This window comes from Corvus brachyrhynchos, unplaced genomic scaffold (genome assembly GCF_000691975.1).
Source record: "Corvus brachyrhynchos isolate BGI_N302 unplaced genomic scaffold, ASM69197v1 scaffold8, whole genome shotgun sequence".
Lineage (NCBI taxonomy): Eukaryota > Metazoa > Chordata > Aves > Passeriformes > Corvidae > Corvus > Corvus brachyrhynchos.
In genome coordinates this window covers 2,320,395-2,337,834 of record NW_008240031.1, presented here as the reverse complement: position 1 = coordinate 2,337,834, position 17,440 = coordinate 2,320,395, and the positions used below count along the sequence as shown (strand labels likewise).

General features: G+C 44.0%; 1 protein-coding gene across 1 annotated transcript in view; it reads right to left on the bottom strand.

Moving 5' to 3' along the window:
- Positions 1 to 17,440, bottom strand: part of LOXHD1 (lipoxygenase homology domains 1) — a 131,811-nt gene that overhangs the window by 80,081 nt on the left and 34,290 nt on the right. The window contains 5 exon segments of the mRNA XM_008640947.2: positions 6,280 to 6,440; positions 9,722 to 9,876; positions 11,687 to 11,822; positions 14,394 to 14,480; positions 14,799 to 14,959. Of these exon segments, the coding sequence (XP_008639169.1) occupies positions 6,280 to 6,440; positions 9,722 to 9,876; positions 11,687 to 11,822; positions 14,394 to 14,480; positions 14,799 to 14,959 (700 nt within the window).

Here is a 17,440-nt window from a genome sequence, read left to right as displayed (position 1 = left end):
CCCAGTTTCTCTGAGCAGCCTGTGCCAGGGCCTCACCACCCTGATAGTAAAGAATTTCTTCTTAATATCTAATCTCTCTGCCCTCCTTCAGCTTAAGATCATTTCCTCCTTATCCTACCACTACATGCCCTTTTCAGAAGTTCCCTCTTCAGTCTCCCTCCAAAAGTCCCCTCTCAAGACAGAGGGGAACCAATTGCTAACCTGGTAACCTTCACAGCTGCTCCTTCAGCCTCAGGGGTGAAGGATTTGCAGCCCCAACCCCATCACGTGCCCTACAGCAACCACTGCATGAAAACAGCCAGGGCCCTGCCAGAAGTTTCTCGCTTTCCTCTTCAATCCCAGATTGCTGCAGTGCTCAGTATATTCCTGTAAGCATCTGTTTAGGGTCAGGTTTCCCACAGTGGTGCTGTGAGAGCAGGAGTTCCCAGAATGCTCATTGTTCCCAGGTACACATCTATCTACAGCAGCACCTTTTGCAGCTAAAAATACTGTTTCAAACCAGCAGGGGCGAGAAAAGGACAAATGAGCACTCTCTGGCAGGTCACACGGAGTATTTAAATGGCTTTAACAATTCCCAGGACCAGGAGGAGTAAAAACAAATGCCCAGAAACTTTCTTTTTAAAGGTAGCCACACTGGACCACAGCAGATCTGCTTCTGCACAAACACATGCAGCCCATGTACCCTGTGGGCTTCCCACAGTGTAACTGAGACACACACATTGTCCTTGGCTGACCCATGTGCCAAAAAGGAGGGGAACTCCCTTCCCATCATAGTTTCTATCTTTGACAGTGAGTCAGCACGTATGGAAACCAGAAAACAACCCTTATAACCAGGACTTGGGGACACGAACAAAGAGAGCTCCTGAGAGCTGGATCAAACCTAAGGCACCTCACTGGTGAAAAGCCAGCACAGCTCACAGTCATCACCAGTTGGACCAGATATTTTGGAAGACCCAGGATGGTACGTCTCCCCTTCATCCATCTGAAGGAATATTATATTATTTTCAATCTTCTCCCTCTCCTCCCAACCAGAGGAAAACAATAAGTACAAAGAAACCATGCAAAAAAAAGCAGCAACAGGAAAGAAATGCAAACATGAGCTAGAGCTAGCCAGGTCCTGGAAGCACGAGCAGCAGTGTTGTCATGCAAAAAAGGTGCACAGGAGACCCACCACACGGACACACACCTCCAGCCCCAGCTTCCCTCTAAGCTTTGGGAGGTTGTCGGGTATGCACTCTACCCCGTACTCTTCCCTTTCTCTCTGTAAAGCAGCTGGCCTTGTGCAGGTGGCCTTGGACAGGGCTAAAAGATCAGCTGGTGAGCATGAAGATGACAAACACATGAACATGTGATGATCACACATCACCATGTGAGGGCATCAGATATGGTGGTGTGCCTCAGAGGAGGCTGAGGGGTGTAGTGGGATAGAGGAGCAGAAAAATCTGTGGGGAAGACCATGAAGCGGATGTGAAGAATTGAGCAAGGGTAGATTGCAATGAGAGCATGCTAAGACGTCATGTTGTCTTAAGAAAGGAAGCCTTTATTGATATTTTGGGGCTGGGGTGGGTTGGGGTTATTTTACCTGTTAGAATGATCCTTAATACCTTTGTATCACGTAGTTCTTGATGCTGGCTCAGGATTCACATCCTTGGACAGGTATCCAATGGCTAGGGGATCACGTCATCCCAAAAGTCAAGATGCTTCTGTGTACATGGATGTTAACTGGGAGGACCCACAAAATTCAAGCCTGAATTCTATCACCCCAGGACCACTGACCTCAGCATGGCCTTCAGGAAGGCAGAAGTTCACAAGGCAGACACACTTCTGCTCTCCTGGTTTTTGTGCCCTGCAAGCTGCTGTTTCTGTTGCCAGTGGACATGCTGCTGTTTTCTATCACCTTTGCCATTGCTGATGTTTTGGCAGTATCTGGGATAACACTGAATCCTGCTCTGAGGTGGCAGGATAAAAATACATACCACAAGAAACAGATCTCTGTGTGCAGCACAGCAAATGCTAACTGCTTCAGCAGTGAGGACAGAGGAGAAAAGCAAATCAGAAAAGCAGGACATACCCTGACATAAAGAAATTCTCTCTACCACTGTTGGCAGGTACTGATGGCAAGACAAGGAGCATGTCTTGGACTGGAGGAGGAAGAGGGAGGTTTATCAGCAGAAGTGGTTTAAAGCTCCTTGTGCTGTTTCAGCCAAGAAAACAGCCACAAGTGGCAGAAGCACTATTTTTTCGAGAAGATTAGTGACAGAGGAAATATTTGGATGAGCAATGGCACTGCATCCCTTTCCTTCATCACATATCCATCAATATCCTAATTTCACTTCAGTGTAATTCCAACAGCATATCACTGAGCAGCAGATTGAAACCAGGGGTTTATAGTCTTACACCCAACACAAATGGATTGACACATTATAAACACATCTGGCTGCAGATAATAGAATATTTCAGTGCAGTGCCGTCATATCCCTAGTACAAAAGGCATGTCAAAATCTCTTATTTTATCAGAGCCTTTATATGATTTCAGTGAATGTAATCCACATGCCACTGTGGGTTTTGCAAGGGTGTAGTCGCGTCCTGTGCCACATCCTTGATTTTAAAGAGATGCTTTATGACCAATATAACTCAAAGAGGACAGAAATATGATATGAAAGCCACTCCAGAAAGAATTTCTGGAGGATCAGAGAGTCAGGTGACCACTGGAAAAAATACGGTATAACATCATATACAGCATTTGAAATCCAGCCTGAGTGCAATTAGAATGATTGGCACATCCATTAGATTCAGAGGCACATATGTATGTGTGTGTGCCTTTAAATATAACCTATTTACAAAAATGTGTAAAAAGAGATAGACATTTCAGTTTATTTTTAGGCAAGAAAAGGAGGTTTCTCTGGCTCCTTTGTATGATGAACATTTTTTGGCATTTGCTTGAATAAATGTTCTTTTTGCAGGAGTCTCCTAGTGCATCATCCCATTCATGGTCTGTCTGCTGTTCTTCAGAGAATTAACAATGTTCCCTCATGCTTGTGCTGGATAAAAATTAGGATGGTGGGGACCATATGCTTAGAAAAAAAATTTAATGACATATCACTGAAGATTCCAGAGGAGTTGTAATGATCTATAGCGTGCAAAATTCTATCCTATCACAGACTCACGACTTCGTCTGATTGAAAATTCATTTCTGTCTGGGAAACAAATATTATAAAAAATAGGCTGCTTTAAAGCATGTCAGCTAGTCCATTCCTGGACTTCCAGAGAGCTTTGAGGAGTCAATGAAATCAGCAGAACTCAGTTCTGATCTCCAAAAAAGTTTGGCTCCATTTCTGGGGCAAAAGGTGAACTCCCTTAATTTTGAGCTTTGCAGCAGTATTCATCATCACAATACCTAAACCACATCAGATGTTACAAGGTATAAACTGTTCAGTGATGCCACTGAATGATTCAGTATTCAGTTCCTAAAAGCATGGATACTACAATGCCATGTTGCCGTAAGGGAGGAATAGTACTGCACCCAAGTGATGTACTAGTAATTCCGCAAATAACGCTCGGGGAAGTAACTTGCATTTACTTCTTGCAAGCAAGGATCAAATGACCGCTTTAAAAATCACTGACTCTAAGCCAACTGTTTAAAGAGTTGAAAGCACAGGCCTGGGAGTTGTTATTTCTCAGTGCTCTTCCTGAATCTGACACAAACTCACAATTAATCCACTTAGCTTCCCTTTATCTCTGCTGGCTCCCTTGTACTACAAAGACAGTTCTTCTTACAGAGCTCTTGTGATTACTAAGGAATAGATGATCCTGTGGAGTCACAGAAAAGATTTCAAGTTAGAAGGCAAAACATAGTTGTGTATATGAATATGTAAATAGCAAGAACAGGGACTTCAATGAGTTCTACGCACTGAAGGTTTATAAGGCTAAGTCAAGACATCAGTTAGAGTGGAAACTGATCAGGCAGATTTTTTGATAAGAGTATCTGCTCCCCGTGTGCAGCTGTAGCCTGGTTTGCACAGAGGTAAGAAGCATGTGGAGCTTTCTGCACAGGTGAGATGTGTTTCTGCTGGAAGGCATTTTGTTCCCTAGCTGTTTCACAGGAGCAGCTGAGAGTCACAAGGTCAATGGAGTAGCTTTCAGTATGAACCCAGCAGCAAAAGGTGTTTTCTCCAGACCCTGCAATTGTGCTGTGTAGAGGAGTGGAAGTTAATCGAGTCTTGGAGATAAAGGCAGTGAGAACAGCATGTCTACTGGCCAAGCAGAAAGAGAATCTTCCCTGGTGTACCCCTTGGATGGAGTCTCTGACTAACCTTACTAGAATTGCCTCTTCTTGGACAAGTCTTGCCTCTGAAGAGCTGGGTGGAGCCGGACTCCCTGAGCTCCTACCAAAGGAGCAAGGACATAAGCTGTCCTTGGCCTACAGGAGTGGAGAGGAACATCCAAATGCTGCAGGCCATGGAAATGCCTGTCCCTCACATGGAGGATGCAGTGGGTGAGCACCTTCGCCCTCAGATCTCTCCAGACTCCATGACGACACCCGTACACTGCGATGATGCCTCAGTCTCTCAGGAGACATGGGCACCAAAGGGAGTGAGAGGGAGCAGCTGTCCCTGTGCTTGATGGCGATCAGTCATGTCACCTTCTCAATCTGAGAGGAAAGAGATAATGCTGGCACAAGGACAGCAAATAAAGCCACACAAACAGCACTGATATCACTTGGAAAAAGAGACATTTAGAAAGATAAGAAGAGTGGAATTCCATCGCTGGTGACCTGAAGCCTGAAGGAACACCATGAATATTTTGGGGATAAGGTTTTGGTTTTTTTCTCTCCGTCCTTTTTCCGTCCCTGGCCTGAGGGGAATGCCCACTGGTGCTCCTGATCCACAGGTGTAAACCTAAGGGAAAGGGTGTTATCACTCCAAGCTGATGGAAGACACCCAGTTTAGCAGTCACATAAGGAGATAATTCAAAAAGGAGATCTCTAAAATGAGCCAGCTGCACGGTGCAGTTAGACACAGAAATATCTCTGAGGAGCCTGAGCAAAACAGCCCTTCACGTGGACACTTCATGTCCAAGGAAAAACCTGTCTAGCTTGCTTGCTTAACTCAGTAAAACATATGGTTGTTAAATATGGATCAAAGGCAGCAATGACTATGTGGCTGTTTGTTCTTTGAAAAGGGAGAGACTGGCTTGCTTTTCACAACCAAGATGACATTGCATCTGCTGCTCCATGCTGTCTCCCTGGTGAGTTTGCTCTCTGATGTGACGTGGCTTTAGCAACGCCAAGAGGCTGGGGCTGGCTCCTGTTTTGTTTTTGGTTGACTCCCCTCATTATAGTGGAGTTCTTCCAAGACAAGAGACAAGTAACCAGCTTAGAGGCTTTACCTTTGTCTTCAATTTTAAAATAATTGTGTTTGTGTTTCACAATTCCACTTATCCCTGGGAGATGATTTTTTGGAACAAGTACTTGGTGTTGTTAAATGGAGCTCAGTGGACGACCATCCTACAGGGTGGACATCCTGAGAGGGTAAGTGGGACTCTAAACTACACTGCAGTTAATCTCTAATGTTTTCACCCAGTTCTTGCTAATTTGTGCTGCAGTGTTGAGGCAGACCCCAGTTAGTGCCAAGACAGATCATGCACCTTGTTCCCCCCAGGCAGCCTCAGTACAGCACATTTCTTTTGGACACTTGATTGTCTAGGCAAGAGAAGACTACATTTGTAACTCACGCACAGGGGTAAGCCACAGCCCTCTGCTCTACCACTGTCTCTGTCTGCATGATACGCATTTCCCCTCATGCAAGGAGCTCTCGAGATGGCAGCGTAACAATTTTTCATGTTCCCAACACAAAAATAGCATCCCATTGCTCCCAGAAAGATGGGATGCGCATGTGAGGGACCAGAACCTCGTTCCACACATGCAGTAACACCAGCAGATTGCAGAGTGTGTTTCTGCAGCAGGCAATTGCAGTGACACTGGGTGTGGTACTGGAAGGTTGTGCTTTGTCTTTTGGAAATTCTCTGCATAATGGAGCTAATTGCGGAGAGGTTCACAATCCAGATTGCTGGTCATTTGTTGAGGGGAGTTAATTGTATCTTAAACCTCCCAAAACACACTCTTTGCTTTCAGGCTTAGCAAAAATAAGTGAATGAATGCATAAATGAAAAGGATTAAGCTGTGCTCAGAAATTTCCAGTCATGGACCAACAACTAGGCTCTTCAAAGTCTGGCAAATGCATAAACAAAGACTTAATTTGCAAGCATTGTTTCCAGTACCTGTAGCAGGGGAATTCCACAGCCTCACTTTCTGGCTGTCCTTCTTCCCTCACTATCACTTTGGCAAGGTACCAGCCACTGCTTCCTCCTTTGCCATCATGCCCTATCCTCACCCTCCTCACCTGCTTCAGCGTTACTGCTTCAACGAAGAATTCATCAGCCTTTGAGGAGGAGAATAAAAAAGGTAATGCAATATTTCTCCTTAAAAGCAAACAAACAACCCAAATTTATTATTGCAATCAAACCAACATCATCAGCGCGCTGCAAGACAATTCTTCACAAGATGAGGGAGAAAGTACAAATTTACCAAAGAATAAAAAGCCTGAATATTTGTGCTAGATGTGTAAGGTTAGATTTGTAAATATATGATCCACCAGCATTTTAAATCTCCCATGTCATTTCATGCCCTCCACAACTGTAAAAAAACAGAAGTAATTTGATTGTTAAGAAATTCATACAGAGAGGCAGGAAATCCAAGTTCAAACCCTAGATCAGCTATAAGCTTTCTGAGAAGTCAGAAGCAGGTCACTTCAGACCAAAACTACAGAGGTGTTTGGAGGTACAGTTCAAAGACATTACACTGTGTTAAAGTCAGACAGCATTGATTACCGAGCACAATTTAACCCCATTTAATTTCCTGGCACATCAGTATGGGCAGGACTGCACAGGGGTATTCCAGCTGCTCCATGAGTTGTGTTTGGAGGGTGGTGTGAACCTAACCCAGCAGATAAATACCCTCAATATCCCACAGCAGACATGGATTTTATGTCTTTTTTTTGTTCTTTCCCACCCCCCCCTCCCAGAACAGGCTCAAATAACCAACCTAGAGATTAGCCCAAGGGATGGCCTCTCAAGAGCAGAGCTCTGTTACCCCAGAGCTCACTGGGACCAACAGTCCTTGATGGCTAAGGGAAGAGAAAAGCATTCAGAAAGTGAGTTACTCCTCTGGGAACCAGGCCAGACAAAAGTATCTGCAGCACATGTACTGATGCACACACATGGCACAGGCATGGTAAATACTGGGTGTAAACAAACAGCATATCTGCAGCGTTTAGCCCAACAAGGAGACATGACTGCTGTGGTTGCCATCTGGCTGAGATGCCTTGCTTAGGTAAGAGCAGGATAACCACTGTCTTTTGGTTGTTCTTCGTCTCCCAAAAGCACACCTGGTGGTAGCATACATCCAGCTAGCTCCCGGAAAGCATGGTGGCAAGGGAGTGTTTACGCAAATACTGAAATTTATTAAAATGATAATAATTATGTCATCATCCAGAACTCCAAACTGACCTCCAGAATGAAGGCAGCTAACCATTTTGCCACTGTTTAAAGTGTTAATGATGGGCTTACATATGTCAATGCTACTTACACACTCAAAACTGCTGAATTGGGGATTTAAGGCATCAAAACCTCACTGACTCAGTCCAAGTCAATGTAATTTAATTCATTAGGCCTGATGCTCACCTTACTTATTAATGGCTGATATAAATTAATGAGTAAGTAACTAACTGGAACCACAACAGGGCAAACAACTAATTTAGAGGCATCTTTAAATCTTACTTTCTACACAGGCTGTTAGTTTGCATCTGCAGGCAAACTTTTCAAGTTAAATTGGTAATCAAGGTACTATTGGTTTAAGTAGCTGTAGATTAGAGACCATACAGACTTAGCAACATTTCTTTTTAACAGTGTATCTGAGTTAAATAGTGTAGATATACTCATTCAGCCTCTTGAATATATGAGCTCTAAGTTTGTCAGGATCAATTCTTAAACAGCCTCCAGTTCATTCACCAGCTTTAAGTTCTTTGTGCCAGGGGAGCAGTTTTCCACTAATAGGTTCCAGTTTGGTTTATGTCATCTGCATACTATTAATCACATCATTTGATTGCCAAAATGACTTTTCCCTTTTTATGCTCCTTCATGCAAGTTTGCCTATAACTTATTTTTGTGAATAAATGTCACAGAAACATCACAGAACCCTAGAATGGTTTGGGTTGGAAGGGACCTTAAAGGGACCTGATATGGGCAGTGACACCTTCCACCAGACCAAGTGGATCCAAATCTCACCCAACGTGGACTTGGACAAGGATGGAGCATCCCGTAAAATAACCTACATCTGTGTTTAAAATATTTGTATTCTCTGCAAGCCAAGCACCTTTCTTTGGAACTGCACTGAAACAGTCTTCAGCACCAAAACACGACTCATTTTGCTACCATTTTGACAAAAACAGGTTTCACCAAATGACAAAATGCCATCCTTTACTGCTTGGACCTACTTTTTAAACTAAAATATCTATAATGTCAATGCATAGGCAAAAAAAAAAAAAGATGTTTGCAAAGTCGATTTATGCAAACCTATATATAATTTAGAAGCAGAATGGACTCTCACACTATGTAATTGCCACGTTTCCACAGACAGATCTTAAAAGCACAAGAAATACTTGAAAGTTCTTTTAATGTCTAGAAGAGCTCAGTGATTTCAGTGAAGAATTGGAAATTCTGGACACTCAAAGGCAAATTCAAAGTGCTAATGCATATTTCAGAAGCCTAAATTCAATGGTCTATTTTGAAAACGTGACCTCCTTTTTTTATCTTCATTTTCTTTCTACTCTGAAACTTCAATCAAATAATGACACAGGAGATGGGAAATCTGCAGAGGTCTGTGATCAGATTCTCAAAATCTCCTTCTGGAGATATCGATTACGTTTTACCAGTCTAAGTTGGACCCTAGAGATCCAAAATTGGATACATATTAAGTAGCTTGACCCTATAGATCAGATCAACAAATTATTTGCTTGCTGATACTGCCAATGCTGCAAGGGCTTTAGCTACAATTTGACTTCTTCATTATCTCCAGCTTTCCAGGGAATAAGCTGTCTTCATTTCAGTCCATTTCCACCCCCCTTCATTCTGGGTGTGGAGAGACAAAAATGTATTGAAAATCAGTTTGAAAATAAGACACAAAATTGAGTGCAGCATGGTTGAGGGAAACTGGAGGAATTATAAAGGAAACATATTAGGCTTTGGGTTCTGACTTTCACATTAAATACGATGCTTTTTTCTTCCTCTGCCCCAGGGAGCCAAATTTTTTGCTATATTAGATGGAAAGGAAAAGGCTCCCTTTTATTCTTGGAAGATTTCCTGGAAGCCTTCCCCAATCTGAAGATGCAATTTCAGCAGTCAGAACTTATCTGGGGAGCAAACCAAGAGACCCTTTCATGAGCATACATCAAGCAAGGGCACACTGTCCCCAACCTAAGCCTCCCTCCAGCTGCAACCTGTTATGATGCTCTGTCGACAAGATTTATTTCTCCCTGCTGCCCTAGCCTGAGCTGGCAAAAAAATCAGCTGACTTTACAAATACACATTAAAAAAAAAAAATTAATTTATAAAATCATCACACGCTTTAAAAACCTTGTGTTGAGGTGCTGCTGTGTGAACTTACGTTGCCTTTTTCAAATTTATTGACGGTGTTGATGCAGTTGTAGAGGACGCGCTCGCCTGTGTCCCCCTGGTCGCCGATGAGGCAGACGAAGACGTTGGCGTCTGTGCCACTGCCACTCACTGTGCCTGTGCACACCGTCACACGGTATTTGATCACTGGGGAGACATAAATTAGTGAAACAATCCTGGCAACGCCATTAATCGCCATTTAAATTTACTGTGTTTTTGACAGGCTTGTAATTAAGTGTTCGCACTTCCAGCTGGTACTTCTGCAGATGTATTGACTTGTACACTTCCATGTTACCACCAGGAAAAGGGGGGGGAAAAAAGCCAAAATAGGAAGACCTGAAGCATTGAGAGAACCCATAAAAGCCCTCCAAACAAGGACATAAAAATGCTGGCCCTTTCAAGGAAAACCTCAGGAAGCGGAGTGCCCCTGTCCGGCTACCTCCCCTTCTGCCTTCCCAAGATGGCCCTGGGGTGGGGAATCTTGCAATATGTGTGGGGAAAACAGCATTTTCAGCACCCAGGGGCATGGCAGGCATTCCTTTCTAAAATGAGTTAGAAAGGAATGAATGCTCAGAGATCTGAGGAATGGGCTCTTCATGTTGGGTTAGTGGGACAAGACAGGCCAAATTACGCCCATTCCCTTGGGACTATTATAATCACAGAACCATAAAATCATTACATCACAAAGGTTGGAAAAGACCCCCACGATCATCCCTCCAAGAGTCCAAACTTTATGCTGGAGGTAGGATTGTCTTGCCTCCTTTTCACCCTTAAGGTCTTCATATGATTTTTCTGGGTGGATTTTGATCGGCCACCTTCCTTCCCTGACCACGCCCTCCTCTCTGCCCTCCCACCCCATTGGGTGAAGTATTTCCAGGAAGAAATATCACAACAAAGAGCCAGCCCACAGACCAGCTTTTGAGAGAGATCCCCTTATTCCCAGATTGGGGAAAGGACAAGAAGCGGTGCTCCCACCCTCCCTCCAAAACCCACCTGCAAGCCCTACACAGAGGTGTTGCATCTCACCTCTGCTCAGCACAAATTCACCTCACAGGAAAGTGCCTGAGTGAGGATTCAAGCTGCCCTCTCCACAGTTGATTAAAAATACATTTCAAAACCAGGTTTATTTACATTTTAATAACATCTGCAATTACAATTACTCTTCCTCTTCTGAGAAACTGCTCCACTGCATGCAGATCACCAGTGCCAGAACCAGAAATTTCAGAAAATGGGGGACTCAAGGTCTACAGAGTGTGGGTGCTTTGGTGGAAAGGTGAAAAATCCCACTGACCACCTTGAGATGTTCTGCTCTCCTAAATTCTCCCTCTAAGATTTAATTCTTGTGACACAAGGTCAAGGCAGAAGTGGCCGCTTCAGAAAGCCAGGGCAAAGTTCTGTAGCTTTCCTTAATTAAATCTCCAGTTCAATTAAAAGAATAAATAGTTTGGATTGCTCATACATACTGAAAGATGCATATGCGCACATTACTGTGCTGTGCAATTTACTATATATTTATACATACAGCTGCATAAATTTGCATATAACTAAATAAAACTTTAAAGCCCAAAATATGATTGTCAAATTTTAGATTGCATTTCAGCTAAGCTTGCTTTCCATGAATATTCCTCAAACCTTGCATTTCACATTTTAAGGGAGACTGGAAAAAAATTTACAACTTTAAAAAAACCCAAGCACTGGAAACAACTGTGCTGTGTCCAGATCTCTCCCATTTCCCACCACAGAGAAATCTGCTCCAGGAAAAAAAAAAATAATAGAAGGCTGGGATTTCTCAGGCTTCATGCAGCTAATGATGCACACAGAAAATACTGCAGAGAGAAAGTGCCAGAAAGAGAAGTTAATTGAATTGCATCGGTCTGCCTGTGCATCTCTCACACAAAGAGGTTTTCTTTCTATTCAGGTCCTAAGCAAGCCCCTGCACAGAGCCTGTGGCTCTCACCTGGCATGACTTCAGTCACCAGAGATCCCTCGGCAGGGAGCTCCCGCACGATCTCATTGTCCTCTTCATTTATATCTAGCCAGCGGCCGCAGTTGAATGAGTATTTTTCTTTTGTCAGCGTTTTCAGCAGAGTTACCTTCATTAAACCAAAACACTGCATGAGTTCAGAGGCTTAAAGGCAAAAAAGCAACAAGATCCTGACAGGTTTTTGCCAGGGAGGCAAGAGTAGGTAGCAGCAGAGAAATAAAACACATTAATAACGAGACCGTCTGACTTGTGCACTGTAGTGTTGCATGGAGCAAAGTCTGTCACAGCTGATGGCTTTTCATTCCTCCTTTCTCCAATCACTCCATGGTGCTGAGGAATTTTTGAGGGATTCTGTGGCTCTGAAAATGGCTCATCATGTGCCACTCTATAGCCCCAAGGAGCAAATTGTGGATGGGGCTTATGCTGCTGGTTCTCGCTGCTTAGAATCAGTGCAGTGAGGAAAAAAAAAACCAAAAAAATGGAAAGAACCCTGAAAAAATATCTGCAGTATCTTCCAAAGGAGTAGTGAGCAAATAAGGAGGTGGTGTGCAGTTGTCTGTTGAAGTGTGTAAAGGAAGGGTATGATGAAGGTCTGTAAAATCACAGGTGACACGGAGAAGGCAGAGAGGGGTCAGCTGTTCCCTCTTCTGCCTCAAGAAATACAGGGCAGCAAATGATGCCTGTGGAACAAAGTTCTAAGCATAAAAACAAAGGACACAGTCAGCCTGTGAAGTCCTTGCCAAAAGCTATTAAGGTTGCTGAAAGTTTAAGTGTTCAAGGGGAGGCTGGAAACTTTGAACTAAAAACAGGAAAAAAACCTGCTAAATGCTTTCTGTTTGATAGATCTGTTTAGGAAGTAAGTGTCCAACTGGAAATAGTCAAAACATGAAAGAATGCTAGGAGGAAGTATCATAAATGCTTGTCCTTTTCTCACACTTCTGTAATCATGACCTTATGTGACATGGGAGAGAGGATGTTGGGCTAGAGGGACTTCTGGCCTGAGCAGTGTGGCTGTTCTATGTTCTTGTGGTAGGAAATTGAAGCCTGACCTGACATGAAGCAAACCAGGCATGAAATGTGTGAGGACTGGAACAAAGCATCATTCAGGTTTCATCTAATTTCCTAGACACTACAATAGATGCACAAGTGATGGAATTCACGTGCCATGAGCCTGATGCATCCAGAAAACATCAGACTGGGTGTATATGGACAGACTGATTTTCGTAAGGTCATAGAATCATAGAATCGTTTAAGTTGAAAAAGACCTAAAATGAGTCCAACCATAAGAACCTCAATGCATCTCATGCATTTTAACCAGGTTTACTTAGACAGTTTGGCCAAAAGGGAATCCTAGACACACTCTAAGTTACATCTTGTCCTTCCTGAACATAATTTTTGTGCAGGAAAATAAGATACCACAGGGAAATATATAGCTGTGGAAGGTACAAGCATTCTTGCTCATCATGCAAGTAAACAAGCTGATAGGGATGATTGCAGCAGCCCAAGGTCTGACCAGCAATTGCTTTGTCATAAAGGACTCCAGCCAGACACCTTCTCCCACCATATGGTGACAACAGCAGCACTTGATGCCCTCCTACCCCTGGAAATGGGTGTTGGCTTCACAGCTCCATGACAATGCAGGAGAACAGGATCTGTCAAAGCACATTAGAGGAGAACAAGAGAAAGCTCCAAGGGGTAAGCTGTGATTTATCAACACTCTTCTTTACAGATGCAGAGCAAAGTGTATGTTTTGTTAAGTGCAGAGAGTGCCATCCAAGCTGTTCAAGAGGAGTAGGGGTGAAGCCTAGACATGGACTTGCTGTCCAGACAATCCAGGTGAGGGGTGACAGCAAGGTAATCAATGCTGGTAGTGCAAAGGACATGTGAGTGAAGATCAAGCAGGCCACCCCTCTCATCTCCCACTCAGCACAGGGCTGCTCTCCTCTGCACAGTCCCCATGGCCTCCTCCAGCCTGCAAGAGTTCATCCCCCATAACAGGGGGTGAACTGTCAGCACTTCAGGGGACGCTCCACTGTGCAATCTCTGCTGGAATCAGTATTTTTGTTATGGGCAGTGTAAATAAGCCATAGAAGGAGTGGGTTTGCCTTTCTGTACAGTAGCGGCGTCTACAAATAGGAAGTTTTCTGAAGAGCAAGGAAAAAGCCCTGGTAGCAGTGACATGGGTACTTCAGTTGCCTGACAAGGGAAGGGTGGGAAAATGGGATTTTCACCATCAGTCTGGGCTGTTGGGAGCTGCCTCTTCCCATTGCTCTCATTTCCCGCACACAGAATCACCCAATCATTTGGGCTGGAAAAGCCCTCTAAGATAGATCATCAAGTCAACTGTTCCCCCAGCAGTGCCAAGGCCACCACTGCCCCAGGTGCTACAACCACACAGCTTTTAAACCCCTCCAGGACTGGGGACTCCAATACTGCCCTGGGCAGCTGGGCCAGGGCAGGACATCCCTTTTGGTCTATGAATTTCCCCTAATATTCAATGTAAACCTTTCCTGGTGCAACTTTATTCCATTTTATCTTGTCCTCTGACAAGGCAGGCATCTCTGAGCACTGGACATCAAGCTCAGCTGCCAGGTGGGGAGCGCAGAGACCAGGACTGGCACTGCAGACCTTTGCCACCAGGCTGGCTTCCCAGGTCTACCTTTCCTGGCTGTCCCCTCACCTTATTCAGATGCCAGCCAGCAAAGGGATTTCTTTTCTCGTGCCATATCCGAAGCTTATAAAAGGTGCCGAGATCAGGAAGCTCGATCTGTAAATGGGAAAAAAGGTGCAACATCCATTTTTGTAAGTCAGCAAAGCACGCACACAAAGGGCACCTCTGAACATCTTTTAAGAGCTAAATCAGAGAGAAGTCGAAAACATGAGCCTACTCCCTGCTTTGAGAAAACAAGCCCTATCCATAGGCGAGTAAATAATTTGCGTCACCACCAAACAGAGTGACTTCACCTCAACGTTAGAAGGATCTAATGGAGTAAAAATATTGTGCTGATTATTTTCTGCCCAGGATTGAAGCAAAGCCCTGGAAAACAATACCAAGCCAAATCTACCACTTGCACTGGATTCATACCATGAATTTGTCAGTCTGTCCAGTTTCAAAGTTGTCTGAATTGTTGTCCAGCTTCATCTCATCTGACTTCCCCTTGTCTCCATAAATCTGGAAGAAGATGGTGGCATCTGTTCCTGCATTTTTGATGTCACTTGTCCAGATCCACAGAGACCAGGGGTTTTCTAGAAAGCAAGGTTCAAGATACTTGTTTTAAAAAGTAATTTTTATAGGACGACTTGGTGAAAGACATAATTCTCATTGTTTCCCCTGGTAGGCTGAGAGACAGGACAAAGGAAGACAAAGACCTTTCATCCTTTTCTGCACAAACATAATCAGCTGCTGCATGAGGTACAGGAATGAGGTTGGAATTTAATTCTGCAATTTCATTTAAAAGAAAATGAGAAAAACATAAACAACCACTTTTCAGGTGAACCATATTCTCTTGTTTTACTTTACTAAGAGGGTAATGGAGGGGTGTGACCCAGCCCTGTAGTTTCAGCTCACTTGTCAAACACCTACAACTCAAGCTTCAAAGAGCATAAAGTCAGGGAAATATTCATCTTTCCTTTTGTCAGTGAGAAGGAGTCTCCCGTTACTTGTGCACGGTACAATGCAGCTCCAGATAGCTCCTAAAAACTTGTCTGTTCTCTGTCTGGAACAAGGAGGGGTCAGACACAGACATGTTATCACCTCATCCTGAGTTAATGAGCCTTCCAAGACAGGACTAATTATCCCCAAAATGCTTATTGAATTCTCAGACCCCACTCAGGTATCCATCCCTGGTGAGGCTGCATCATGTGGGACAAACATGCTCAGAGCAGTGTAAAGATATTTTCCAAAATGTTTTAAATTATTTAAATGTCTAAATTTGACATGACTGGAGTTAAAACACTTTTTCTTATACTATATGACATACCCTAAGATTGTGGCCAATCTGCAAGATTTTTATCTCAAGTCTTCATCCAACATTTTAACTGTAAGTCCAGTCCACCTGCAGCAACTTTACATCTGTTTTCATACCAGAATATTGTTGCATTTATAAAGGTGACATTGTTTCCTCTAAAGAGCCCCTCATCTGCATTCCTTCTTGATGATAATGAGTGTCGCTTCTGCAGGCCTTGCAGCACCTACTGGAGAGGGAACAGCCTTCTTTCCTCACTCAGACATCAGCTGAATTATTAACAAATCTTAATGAGAGAATTGCTAACCCTTTCGGTATGCCCGAGCCCACACCAGCACGGCTTGACCTTCAGAGCCCAGAATGGAATATAAAAATATGATGACATGCATATAAATTAGATTTTTACTGGTCTATACAGTGTTTCACTGTATAAAAAAGAGACAAGGGCTACTGAAAAAAAAATGAGGGGAAGAGGGATCTCTCAGAAAAAGTTTTGTCCCTGTTTTAATAATATACAAAATGTTCATGACCGCTCCTCTGTGAAAAGCACAGGCAAGTTTTAGATGAGCAGAAATGAAGCAAAGAAAAGTCTGTGGATGGCATGTGATGGAGCAGCCTGTTCTCCCTGGGAAAAAACTGCAAGTGCAATCCAGACACCAAAGGCTGCTCTCATCTGTCTGGTTTGGCCTCCCTGACCTCTTGCTGAAGGAAAGGAGGAGTGAAGCATGCATGGAGGGGGAAATGGGACCATGTACCAGGATTAAATGCTGATAGAGGGCTGTCAGGGAGAAACCACACAGGGAGACGTGGGTGAGATAGGGCTGCAACTGCAGGAGAAGGCCAGGCATTTCCCCAGATACCCATCATCATCCTCCCAGGGCTAGCTGGGCACATCCCCCGGTTTCCCATCCTTTCACATCAAGGTATCCAGGCACTTTGGAAATTCTCAGGGCCAGGGCAAATATTCCCCAGGGCACAAACACCAGGGAGGACTAGACCCGGCACAACAGTTTCCAGGATAACATTCAAGATAAGGAGAGGAGGAAATAAAAAATAAAAAATAAAAAAGAATAAATACAAGCTACATATGGAGCTGCAATCTGCTGTGGGAGCAGCTTCTGGATGCAGTGCTGGGAGACGTTTCACCATGGATACCCCAAGTGAAGTTCAACCCAGCTTTGATCATCTCTACAGAAAGGGAGAGTCCTGTATGCACAGGGAGATAGGCGAGATGACATAATAGGCCTTTTCTAACTCCGAGTCTTACACTTCTATAATCTGGCAGCTAAAGGTCACAGATTTCTCAAGGCTAATGCTCTCTGCCTATCTCCTGCACTGCAGTGGTGAGGGAATTAGCCTGTCAATAACAATCAGAGCTGATAATAGGGGGTTAAAGGTTGCAGATGCTTTAGCTAAATGGACCGCGTTGGAGGTGCAATGTGGTTATAACTCCGACTAACATTTAGATAAAGCTTATTTAAATGAACTGCTGCTTAAGCAGGAGCCCACCCGAAGCACTCTCGGATTAAACCATGTCTATTACCCTAATTAAAACGTTCTGTTTACACATGGGCAGCGGCGCAGGCCGGGCAGCAGCGATACTGTGTTTGGCTTGGTGCAGAACCGGGCAGCGGAGTGTGTGTGGATGGATGAACATGCCCACGCGGCACGGAGCAAGCAGCTCCTCCCAGCAAACGTGTGCCATTGCCTCCCTCTAGAGAAAAGGCTCCGCATCCAGCACACGCCTGCCTCGGGAGGCGAG